The sequence below is a fragment of the Marmota monax genome, unplaced genomic scaffold, assembly GCF_021218885.2.
Source record: "Marmota monax isolate L192 unplaced genomic scaffold, Marmota_monax_Labrador192_F-V1.1 WCK01_AAM20220418_F8-fsc00036, whole genome shotgun sequence".
Classification (NCBI taxonomy): domain Eukaryota; kingdom Metazoa; phylum Chordata; class Mammalia; order Rodentia; family Sciuridae; genus Marmota; species Marmota monax.
The window spans coordinates 880,182-893,292 of record NW_026694491.1 but is presented as its reverse complement, the minus strand read 5'-3'; the positions used below and the strand labels follow the sequence as shown (position 1 = coordinate 893,292).

The window sequence follows — 13,111 nt, the reverse complement described above, 5'->3', positions numbered from 1 at the left end:
TACATGTATTTTGTATAACAGTAAGGGTCTCCTCCCACCATCCATGCAATTCCCCTTTCCCTCCCACCTGTCTTCCCTATCTAGAGGTAATCTTCTTCCCATGCTCTTCCTCCCTACCCCATTTTGAGTCACCCCCCTTATATCAGAGAAGACATTCCGCATTTGTTTTTTTGTGATCAGCTAACTTCACTTAGCATAATCTGCTCTAATGCCATCCATTTCCATGCAAAAGCCATGATCTTATTATTTTTTTAGTGCTGATTAATATTCAATTGTGTATAAATGCCATATTTTTTATCCATTCATCCATTGAAGAGCATCTAGGTTGGCTCCACAGTCTAGCTATTATGAATTTTGCTGCTATAAACATTGATGTGGCTGTGTCCCTGTAGGTCCTTGGGGTGTAGTCCGAGAAGAGGAATAGCTGAGTCAAATGGTGGTTCCATTCCCAGCTTTCCAAAGAATCTCCATACTGCTTTGAGGATGTGGGGAAAAAGGTACACTCATACACTAATGGTGTTAAATTTTTTGAGTTCTTTTTATGTCCTGGAGATTAATACTCTCTATCTGAGTTGCATGTGGTAAAGATTTTCTTCCATTCTCTAGGCTCTCTGCTTATGTTCTTGACTGTTTCCTTTGCTGAAAAGAAGGTTTTTAGTTTGATGCTACCCCCTTTATTGATTCTTGATTTTGCTTCTTAGGCTTTAGAGTCTTATTGTGGAAGTCTTTTCCTAAGCCCATATAACACAGAGTTGGGCTTACTTTTTCTTCCAGTAAGCACAGGGTCTCTGGCCTAATGCTAAAGTCCTTTATCCATTTTGAATTTTGTGCAGGGTGGGAAATAGGGGTTTAATTTCAATCTACTACATATGGATTCCCAGTTTTCCCAGCACCAGTTGTTGAAGAGGCTCTCTCTTATCCAATATATGTTTATGGCACCTTTGTCTAACATGAGATAACTGTATTTGTGTGGGTATGTCTGTGTCTTCTATTGTATTCCATTGGTCTTCAATTCTATTTTTGTGCCAATACTATGCTGTTTTTGGTAACATAGGTCTGAGTATAATTTAAGGTGTGGTATTGGGATGCCTCCTGCATTATTTTTCTCACTAAGTATTGATTTGGATATTCTGGCCTCTTATTTTTCCAATTGAATTTCATGATTGCTTCTTCTATTTTATGAAGAATGTCATTGGAATTTTAATAGGAACTGCATTAAATATGTATAGTGCTTTTGGTAATATGGCCATTTGACAATATTAATTTTGCCTATCTAAGAACATGGGAGATCTTTCCATTTTCTAAGGTTTTTTTTTTCAATTTCTTTCTTAGTGTTCTGTAGTTTTCATTGTAGAGGTCTTTCACCTCATTTGTTAAATTGATTCCCAAGCATTTTTTTAGGCTACTGTGAATGGAATAGTTTTCCTGATTTCTCTTTCAGATGATTCATCATTGGTATATAGGAATACAATTAATTTATGGGTGTTAATTTTAAATCATGCTACTTTGCTAAATTCGTTTATGAGTTCAAGAAGCTTTTTGATGGAGTTTTGGGGGTCTTCTAAATATAGAATCATGTAATCCACAAAAAGAGATAGTTGAGCTCTTCTTTTTCTATTCATATCCCTTTAATTTCTTTCTTTTGCCTAATTGCTCTGGCTAGAGTTTCCAGGAATATGTTGAATAAAAGTGGTGAAAGAATTTTTGCATGCATGTTCATGAGGGATATTGGTCTGTTTTCTTTCCTTGATATGTCTTTGTCTGGTTTTGGTATCAGGGTGATACCAGCTTCATGGAATGGGTTTGGAAGGGTTCTCTCCTTTTCTATTTCATGGAATAATTTAAGGCGTATTGGCGTAAGTTCTTTGGAGAGCTGATAGAACTTGGTTGAGAATCCATCTGGTCCTGGGCTTTTCTTTGTTGGTAGGTTTTGTTTTTGTTTTTGTTTTTTAATATTTATTTTTTATTTGTAGTTGGACATAATGCTTTTATTCATTTTTATTAGTGCTGAGGATCAAATCCAAGGCCTTGCACATGCTAAGTGAGCACTCCAACGCTTTGCCGCAACTCCAGCCCGTTGGTAGGTTTTTGATGGCATCTTCAATTTCATTGCTTGAAATTGATTAAATTTTCTATGTCTCCCTGTTTCACTTTGGGTAGTCATATGTTTAGTTTGTTGATGTCATTTGCAATTTCATTGGAGTATAGATTTTCAAAATAGTTTCTGATTATTGTCTGAATTTTAATAAAATCCATGGAGATATTTCCTTTTTCATCATGAATTTCAGTGATTTGAGTTTTCTCTCTTTTTCTTTATTACCTTGACTAAGGGTTTATCAATTTTATCTATTGTTTCAAAGATAAAATGTCTATTTTGAAAATTTTTGTTTTTGTTGTTTCAATCCATTGATTTCAGCTCTGATTTTAATAATTTCCTGTCTTCTACAACTTTTAGTGTTAATCTGTTCTTTTTATAGGGCTTTGATATGTAATGTTAGGTTATTTATTTGGTGCCTTTCTATTCTTTTAAAGAACAGAAAGTATGTCTTATTGATGAATAATTCCCTTCAGCAGTATGAAATGATCTTCTTGGTCCACAAAGAAGATGTCTAACAAGCCAAGGAGGGACCACTTACCAAGAACTGAATTAGCCAGAATGCCAATCTTGCATTTTCCAGCCTTCATAAAATAAATTTCTGTTGTTTAAGACACTTATTCTATGGTATTTTCTTATGGCATCCTGAGAAAAGAATATAGAGGCAAAGGGAAAAGCAGTGAAACAAGTTAAGAAGCAAGAAATGATCAGGACTTGGGCTATTGTAGGACTAGTGTGGCTAATGTAAATTAATGAAATTCTGGATACAATTTACACAGAGAACCAATAGGATGTCCTGAGAGAATGAATGTAACATGAAAGAAACCCTAAAATTTTGGAGCTAAACTACTAGAATAATGGCACTGTAATCTGTCAAAAATGTTAAGTGTAGAAAACAGGCAAATATGGAAAGAAAAGTGTATAAAAGCTAAATATTAAGTTCTGGTAATTTGAGTTTCAGATGCCTATTAGTCACCCAACAGATATGTACAGAAGACAGTTATATACACTAATGAGTTCAGAGTGAGGTCCAGGATGAAGAAATGAACTTGGTAGTTGTCAGATAAAGATGTCATAAGAGATTGGATAAGGTCAAATAGGAAATAAGCATAGACAGAGAAAAAGAGATGTCTGGAACACTCTCGTGCTTAGAGATAAGAAGGTTGACAACAGTTAATCATAGTATGGGAACATGATAGAGTATACTATTAGTGCCTCCTTTCATATGCCCTTTGCAGTATGAATTTATTCCATATACATAAATGAAGTTTATTTACCTATTCTTTGATTTAGAATTTGGCTTTGTGACTTGCTTTAGCAAATGACAGTAAGCAACAGGATATAAGCAGAGACCCAAAATATGCTTGTTTGGTTGGGCTTGCTCTCTTCTGCTTAGGCCATACCCCTGCTATTCCCATGAGGAAGAAAATAGACACATGGAACTAATTTACAGTATCAAGGAGAGATTCCCCTAACCTCCAGCCTTTTAATGATAAACAAATGTCAGTGTCTATTAATGTATGCCACAGAGATATCTTGATATACATATCAATATAGCCATACACTACTACAGGGAATTTTTCAGTTTTTCAAAGTAAATGTTTATTGGGAAAGAATGGAAGAAAGGTTCAGGAGGGAAGGTATGACTTTATAAAGAGGACAGAAAACAGAAAAGCTTAATTTTTGAGGAAATAAAATCAATAAAAGGTTTGTGAGGCCTGAAGGATTTATCTAGCTGTAAGACTGAAGGGCTCTACCTAAAATAAGATTGAAATAGACACCAGTGAAGTGTTAAGTGAGAAACATATGTGCTCAGAGATCAAAAGAAAAAAGTGGCTCAAGGAAGAGCATTTTGTCAATGCTGATAAAAAAAATCAAGTAAAAAAAATCATATTGGATCTAACAATATGACAGTTACTATCACCTTGAAAAAAAAAAACAAGACTTTTAATAAAGTGAAGGAGTTGAGATGGCGTCACAAGATAATGGAGAAAAGGAATTTGATATAAAAACAAGCCTTTCTAAATATGTTGTTTTATGGAAAATAATATCTAACTAAATTTCAGCAATCTGAGTTAAATTTTTAGCTTTCAAAATGGTGTTACATAGAAATTGGTCAGCACAAACTGTGAGGTTAATTCATTGTTAACATGGTTGTCTTTAAAGGATCTTAAAGGCAATGAGTAAATAGGAGCAGACCCAGTTAAAAATCAGTTCTATCTTAAGTGCTTCTGAGTTAGCTAGACTCTGGAAAAATTTTTAACTGATAGGTTGTACAATCATGATAATTTCAATAGAATTTGTTTGTATTTTAGGTTTTAGTGAAAAAAATGAATTAAATAATTTGGAAAATTACTTGGGGAAAAATGTGAGCACTCACATTATAAGTAGGAACATTTGAAAAAACTGGCATTACTGAGTGTCTTGTTCTGTATGCTACAGCGAATATTGACTTCAAAATCCATAAAAATAATTGCTAACTTTAAAAGAAAATTGTCAATTCAAGCCTACTGATTTTCTTTTTAAGTGATCTTTATTAGTGCATTATAGTTATACACAATTGAGGGGTTCATCTTGACATATTCATAAATATATGTAACATAATTTACTCCATTTCAATCCCCATACTTTCCCCCTTCCCTTTTCTCCTCCTTCTTCTTGATCCCCTTCTTCTCCTCTACTTGGTCTTCCTTCCATTGATTTGTTTTTAATGAGTGCATTATAGTTATACATATATGTGAAATTTATTATGATATATTCATACATGTATATAGCATAACTTGATCAATTTAATTCCATAGTTTCTCTCCTTTTCCATATCTCCTCCCTCCCCCTAATCTTCTCCTTCTACTCAACTGTTTTCTCTTTTCATTAGATCTCCATTTTAAAAAAAAAAAATCCTCTTTTCTCTCCAGCTTCTGCATATGAGAGAAAACATTCAACTCTTGACTTTTCTGTGTCTGGCTTATTTCACTTAGCATGATATTCTCCAGTCCCAACCATTTACCAGCAAATGACGTAATTTCATTTTTCTTTATTGCTGAAAAAAAAATCCATTGAGTATATATACCACATTTTCTTTATCTAATTTTCTTTATTAAGAAATCTTTTAAAATTTAGGGTTCATAAGTAAATATAATAATATAATACAGGTTGAGTATCACTAATCTGAAAAACCAAAATATGAAATGCTCCAAATCTGGAACTTTTCAAGGGCTGACATGATGCCACAAGTAGAAAATTCCACACCTGACCTCATGTCACAAGTCACAATCAAAATATGTTACATGCATGTATGAAAATGTTACAAAGAAGCCCATTATTTTGTGTAATTAATATGTGCTAATTATTAAAAAAATGCAGATGCCCTTAAAATATATAAAATTACCTTCAAGCCATATGTATAAGGTGTATATGAAACATAAATGAATCTCAGGCTTAGATAATAACTCAATAGTATCTCATTATGAAAATTCAATTCTTCCAAAGTGAAAAAAAAGATCCAAAATCTGAAATACCTCTGGTCCAAAGTATTTTAGATAAGGGATATACAATCTTTATGAAATTCACCTAAATAGCAATTAAATTATTTTGTCTACTAGTTCAAATACATGTAACAATTTGGGAAATGATGTAGAAAACAAAAATTCAAGAGAAAATACAAACACAAATGCCACACTTAAAAATATGTTATTATAAGGAAAAGATGAGATCTTCCAAAGTCATCCAAAAATGTTTAGAATTTATTCATAATAAACTGAACATAATTGAAGAATGAAAGTACATTATTATAATTTACCAAGTGGGATTACTTTTGACACTGCTAATATCCAACTGGTTAACTAGAACAATTTAATGAATATTAAAACAGTTTAAGATTACTAGCTGGTATTACTCCCTCTTAACCAGTGAGAATATCAACAAACAACTATATGATATTAAAAAATTTCTGCACAATCTGATAGGGAAAATTTGTCAACAGTTAATTTGAGTAATAAAATTAAATATTCATTCAAAAAAAGGCATTGGGTCCTATCCCAAAAACACTTCCTATGAACAAAGGAACAATAACAAACACAAAACATAACCAAGTCTAACTACAGCTGATGAGAAATTCACCTCATTGAGATGTATTTTTAAATACATTATCAATTCTTCCTAGAATTCTTTGCAAAGTGAAAGTAAATAAAATCTATTTTAGCGGCATAAAAGGTTGCCCTTCCTACCAAGGTACTGATGCTTCTGAGCAGGAAGCCACAGTGATCAGAATATATTATGTCCCTTTCCTCTGATGCATGGGTAACAAACTCAAATGCTGTCAGGGAACAAGTAAAAAAATCTAAAGAAATGATATACAGATATAAAAGAGTAGAAAGAGATTGGGACCTTGGAAATTATATGCTTCATCTAAAAGCATTCAAATTCAATATTTTAACACACACTTTAGCAAAATAATATATATATGAAAGTTAAATTACACCAAAATTCAACTATTAGAGTTTCAAGGTCCTCTTAAAATATCACTTCCATCAATGTCTTCCCATATTCTTCTTCTTAAAGTCTGTATTTTCTTCACCTATATCTCCATAGCTCTCTGTTTTGGTATTTATTAAATGTTGTATATGGGGGTAATTGTTGCAAATTTTTTGTCTCCCCCACTAAATTTGGCACAGAATTTTTTTTAAACTTTAATTCTCCAAAACACAAAACATAATGTTTTACATGAAAAAAGATGAGCCATATACATTTATAAAATCAAATTTAAACTTTTTCCTTCTGATCATGTCATCTAGTTCAAAACATGAAAAGCTCTTGGCCATAGACACTGAAGGCTTACTGACTCAGTCATAATGAAAATCTTTGGTTATAAAGCTATCTGTGCATCCAAGTTTAGAAATATCCCAAAAGTATTATGAAAGCAGTAAATCCAGACTAGAGAAATATAATACTTAGACAATAAACATTTGCTTTTATTACTGAACAACCATTAAGAAAGTACCGTTGTGAGTCACCTACAAAAGAAATCGTGTATCTAATTTCAATACTGCTTTGAAGAAAGATTTTTTTGTTTCCTTAATATGAGGGCTAGGGAAATTGTTGTGCTTACTTACTTGCAAGGCTGCCGAAGTTGAATAAATAACAAACAGAGAAAAGATATCACAAATATCAAATAACTAAATAATGTAGACAATTCTCCAAAGAAAACTGACCTAGGATGGCAGCCTTAAACTTTAAATTGAAGGCCTAATATTTTCAGAAATTCACTAAAGAAAACTCTGAAGACACAGGATTCAACTGCTAAAAAGTTCCTTGGAAAACTAAACCCACAACACAGCATTATAATTTCACCTAAGTATGTGGAGTGTTTACAAAACTAGCCACATGTATTCATTGTAGGAATTCATACCCTTTTTACAATTCACACCCTCTTCTAATATAAAGGTAAAATCTATTTTTATACTTCTTGAATTGGAATGGCCTTTAAGACTTGCTTTTGCCACTCAAATGTGGCAGAAGTGATGGTGCGCTTGGTCCAAGTCTAGGCCTCAAGAAAGCTTGTACAATGGTGTTCTCTCTCTCTCTCTCAGAACTACATGACTGTCATGTAAATGAGGCCAAGCTGACCTAAGGGATCTTAATAAATGTAAGGTAATTTCACCCAGACAATATCCAGTCAACCTCTCAATAGAGGTACTTACCCGACTCACAAAGGATCCAGCACACATAAGAGAATCCAGCCAATATACATAAGAGAATCCAGAGATACATAGTTGAAGTTAACTAAATTGCCAAGCCCAGAATTATGAGCTATATATTGTTAATGTGTTAAAACATTACATTTGGGATAGTGCATAATGCAGCAATAACTTGTAATATACAGAGGAGAAGGCCAACTGACAGGAACCAAAATGGTCTTTGGAAACTTAGAATGTTTCCACAAACTTGGAAGCCAAGAAGCTATCATAAAAGCAAAAAAATGTTAGAAAGAAAGAAGGAAAGTGGGAAGGAAAAGACAGAGAAAGAAAGAATAACTGACTAACCTTGACACTGGGGCTAACATAAGATAGATAATAAAATTAGGCTGCCCTTTCCTAGTGAACACAGAAAACCTATCAAAACATTATTTTTCCTTCAAAGCTCAACCCAAATCACATTTCTTCAATTATTTTCTTTTCCGGCTCTCCATAGGCATAGTAATCCTGCCTTTGTTGTTTATGTATAAATGGTAAATTATATTTGAAAGAAGGCTGAGCTTTAATCAGCAAGTCTAAATTCAAATTCTGGTTTTAGCGAGATATAGTGGTGGTTGCCTATAATCCCAGCAGCTAGGAAGGCTGCAGGAGGATTGTGAGTTCAAAGCCAATATCAACAACTCAGCAAGGCCCTAAGCAACTTAGTAAGACTCTGTTTCAAAATAAAAATTTTTAAAAGGCTAGGGTCTTTCTCATGGTAAAGCACTCCTGGGTTCAATCACTAGTACCAAAAACAAAAGAAAAAAAAAATCCTGGTTTTTCAGCTATGTGATCTCAGGCAAGTGTCTAAAATTTTTGACTCTGATTCCTAATCTCTTAACTGGAAATTAATAGATTTCCAATGTCACAGGATAGCTGTAAGAACGCAATTCAATTCAATTCAATTCTAAATATGTCAACATGCTAAACAAAAGTGTGTACTCAAAAATGTTAAAAGTACAATGTTTTTCATTAATTGCACTTTGACTGAATTTTTAATATGCTATACAGTAAAAAAAGGAAACAATTACTAATTATACTACACACAACTGCTATCCAGTAATAAATTTTCACGTTTACAGCTCTCCAATTAGCATGAAGTTAGAGACTATGCTTTATATCGTCATATTTCCCAAAAGCATGTGGTGCAGCATCACCTTTAAAGCACAGCCAAAAGAAGACTCACTTGACAGCTCACATCCATTCCTGCCTCCAACAGCACCTGTACAACTGCTTTGTGACCGTTGCGAGCAGCAAGATGAAGCGGTGTGTGCTTTCGAGTGTTGCAGCTCATTAAATTAGGATGTGCACTGATGATCATTTTGACTACTCTAAGTCGTCCATAGAGTGCTGCCAGGTCCAGTGGTGTTTCAAGCTTGCTGTTCCTAATCGTAGGGTCAGTGAGCTCTTCTAGGAGGACAGCAACTACTTCTGAGTGTCCATACTGAGCTGCACAGTGTAGGGCGGTTTCATTTTCATTGTTCTGGTTGGAGCAAAGATACAAAAGAAACATTTCCAAAAATCCAATTAGTTATTAAGATCTAAACACACAATTTAAAACCTAAGATACTTTGAAAATGTATATTTAAGACTAGTCTTACTGATTGATTGATTTACTGATGTGCATGCTAGGCAAGCACTATACCACTAAGCTACATCCTCAGCCCTAGATTAACCTATTTTACTAAGTAAATCTAACTGAATTTTATATTTAACAAAAGTATACATAATTTATTACATAAAAATGTTTCATATCACTTTAATACAAAAATATCAAACCTTTCCCTGCATCACGTCTTGTAATTTCCAAGAATGATAAATGATTTAGCCATGTTGGTCAGTAGCTTGGCCCTGCTGGGCCCAGATAGCCATTGTTCTCTCTCTACACCATGCATCACACATCCTTGACATTTGTTAAAAGAGATTAATATAACAATTATGACACATGTGTAATAGACTGGTTTTCCAAAACACAGTTAAGATGGTAAATTCTTGATTATGAAAGATTCATAGAAATGTTTCCCAAAATAAGTTTCATTTTATTTTCCACATTACAAATCACTGCCTCTTATGAAAAAGGAATGAAGACACTCTGGCCCTAAAATATATTATCTTTCTGAAACATAATTACAGAAAAGAGGCAGATCTAGACCCACGCCCAGTCAAGTTATCAGGAGTATCACAGTACTACTATGCAACTTATAAATGTTTCTGTTGCTATCAATGAGATTTTCCTAGAAATTTGGCAAGATAAGATAAAAACACTAAACCCAGATGCAAGGCAGATCAACCCTTCAGACCATTTGGGCAGATAACATAGTAGAAGGGATCTGGGTATGTCCAAAGGTGGAAGGGTTGGTCATTCAGGAAAAATATGAACAAGAAACTATAATCACAAAAATGAATGATCCTAAATGATCATTGACAGAAAGAGCAGCTGCCTTCATCAGAGCCATCATTATAGCTAACACTAGGTACCAGAAACAGTTGCATTTCATGTTTAGTCACTTAATACTTATTATGAAATAGACACTGTTATTACCGTTATTCTCATGTTAAAAATGAAGAAAATAAGGTACTGAGTCATTGAACAATGGGACATTGTTTATACATCCATTTAGTGATAGAAAGAGGCTTGAATCAAGTAGCCCAGACCTAATAGAGCTTTTAACCATCACACACACCACCTTCCTCATTAACAACTATCACCATTCCCATTTGCTAAGTGTCTAGAAACTTTACGTATATTGTCTCACTTAACTCTTACAGCAATCTTACAAGACTGGTATTAATAACTCTATTGCATGAATGAGGAAACTAAAATTCAAAAAGTTTACATTACAAGTCAAAGACAGAATCAAGATCTTTGGGCACTTCCATCTGTCAAAATCCAAGACCCATGCTCTTTCCACTATTCCATACTGCTGGTTTATACATTGCTATGATGTCACAGAAGAAGTGGTGCTAGAATTTAGTGATCTGAAAGCAAAATTTCTACAGATTTTGTCTCAAAAAATACCAACTTAGTAGGAAGTGCCTGTTTAGACAGCTGTTACTATCAAAATGAAAGAACAGTGAAGGTTCAAACTAAACACAACTTATTGTTCCAGAAAGATACTCAGGCTTGTTCTGGATGATAGAAGAATATAGAAAGTAAATTGAGAGTTTAGAGGGAAGGTTTGAAAACTTAAGAAGAGTGGTACGGGGAGGGGGCAGAAATACTAAGAAAGGCTTCTTACTACTCTGTTTCTAGTATCTAAAGAGGGCATTTGAAAGTTAAATCCACAGGGGGAAAAAACAGCTCCCTAGAGATAGTGAATGAAAAGCTAAGATCTGATAGATGGGAATCCGGCTGAAGATCTTTCTTCTAGCATTTGTGGGGAATCATTCTTACGTTGGTTTGGATGTGTTATTATAATAACATACTTCCTCACAGAGACTAACAACATACAAGTTTAAACTCCTTGATTTGTTTTAATCTAGCTAAGTTTTGTAAATCTGACAAGAAAATAAAGCTAATTACTTTATAACATAAAAATATAAAACAGATATATGCCTCCTGACCAATCCAATTTCCCCTTGTTCTGAAAGAGGTTGAATCTCATTTTACCAATTACATTACCTCTTTGAGAACAGAGAAAGATATTTTTTTTAGTTGTGGATGAACAAAATACCTTTATTTTATTTACTTTTTTATATAGTGCTGAGAATCAAACCCAGTGCCTTGCATGTGCTAGGCAAGTGCTCTACCACTGAGTGACAACTCCAGCTCCAGAAAGACCTATTATGAAGTAAGAATTCTGAAAGATTTCTACTTTTCCAGAGGCCTTAGCCTAGAAAAACAAAAGAGCAAACTGAAAATTTTTCTAATAACACCAATTAACACTGTTCAAGTCTCAATAGAAATTATTCAATCATTTAAGACTTATTCAGGAGAAAATTTCATAGATTTTTATCCATGATCAACACATACTTGGATTGCTACATAAGTGGTGACCACAACTATGGTATCTTTACAAAGGCATGATTGTATAATACTTGTGTCTATACTCACTAGTGGTCTTTTAAAAACCATCTAATTTGAAATAAATAAGCTGTGATGAAGCACTGATTAATAATTGCTAGTATATCTACAGAGAATATTCTTAACAGGTTTTGAATTTTTTATAATGAATTAGATGTTCACTGAAAAATTAGGACACTTTCAGACAATGAGTAGCAGAATCAAACTGGCTGAAAAAAGCTATTTACCAAAAGATCTTGCTTACCCATGCCCAAAATCTAACACAATTTGAGTTCAGGTTTCAATAAATGCCAAAAGTAATGTATTTTTGAATTAAGAATCCTCTAGCTTTTGCCCCAATGTCAAAATAAAGGAATACAAAAGGAAAAGCAAAGGTGAAAGGAGTATTAAGAGGAATGTACACAGAACATGTATAACATAAGAAGAAAGCAATGATATTAGAAATCAATTGAAAAAGATAGGAAGGATGTGATACAATCAGGGAAGAGCCCACTTTATTCAAAATTATGTTCCTCTAAATTAACCAGTAATTCTAATGCAGAACAGAAGGGTGAACAGGACCTATATTGAAATGCTAATATGTCACTCATTAGCAAAATAAATCACTTAATCTATCCAAACCTAACTATCTTATTTGTACAATAAAAATATTACCTTCTCTATGAAATTTGCCGTGTGGTTTATTAACCAAAAGATATAACATAAGGAATGCTTTGTAAACTATAAATATTAAAATGTGAGATAGAACCATTTTTAAAGGAACCTGTACAGTGGTCCCCAACCCCACCCATGATTGTCATCTGCAGTTTCAGTTACTTGTAGTCAACCAGCATTTGAAAACGTTACATAGAAAATTGCAGAAATAAACAATTCATAAGTTTATAATTGCACACTTTTCTGAGTATTGTGGTAAAATCTTGAGCCATTCCACTCCATCCCTCTCAAGAGGTGAATCATCCCTTTGTACATTGTATCTATATTCTATCTGCTACCTAGCCTCACCGAGCAGACATCTCAGTCATCAGATTAACTGTCATGGTAACACAAAACTTGTGTTCAAGAAGCCCTATTTACTTAGTAAGTGTTGCAAAGGAGACACCCAGATATAAAATATGAAAGGACAGATGAATTCTGGTACTATGTGGCAATGTGTAGGGCATGCTAGAGAAAAAAAACAGTTTGGTATTATGGTTTCAAGCAATCACTAGGGTCTAAGAATGTATCCCCCATGGTAAAGGAATCTACTGGATTAGAAACCAA

At 33.6% G+C, this 13,111-nt stretch overlaps 1 protein-coding gene across 11 annotated transcripts in view; it reads right to left on the bottom strand.

Annotated features, from left to right (window-relative positions):
* Anks1b (ankyrin repeat and sterile alpha motif domain containing 1B) overlaps positions 1 to 13,111 on the bottom strand; it is a 1,117,917-nt gene that overhangs the window by 906,501 nt on the left and 198,305 nt on the right. For all 11 annotated transcript variants that reach the window (XM_058571278.1, XM_058571279.1, XM_046419347.2 and 8 more), the window contains one exon: positions 9,014 to 9,310. In XM_058571278.1, the coding sequence (XP_058427261.1) occupies positions 9,014 to 9,310 (297 nt within the window). The remainder of the gene's footprint in view (positions 1 to 9,013; positions 9,311 to 13,111) is intronic.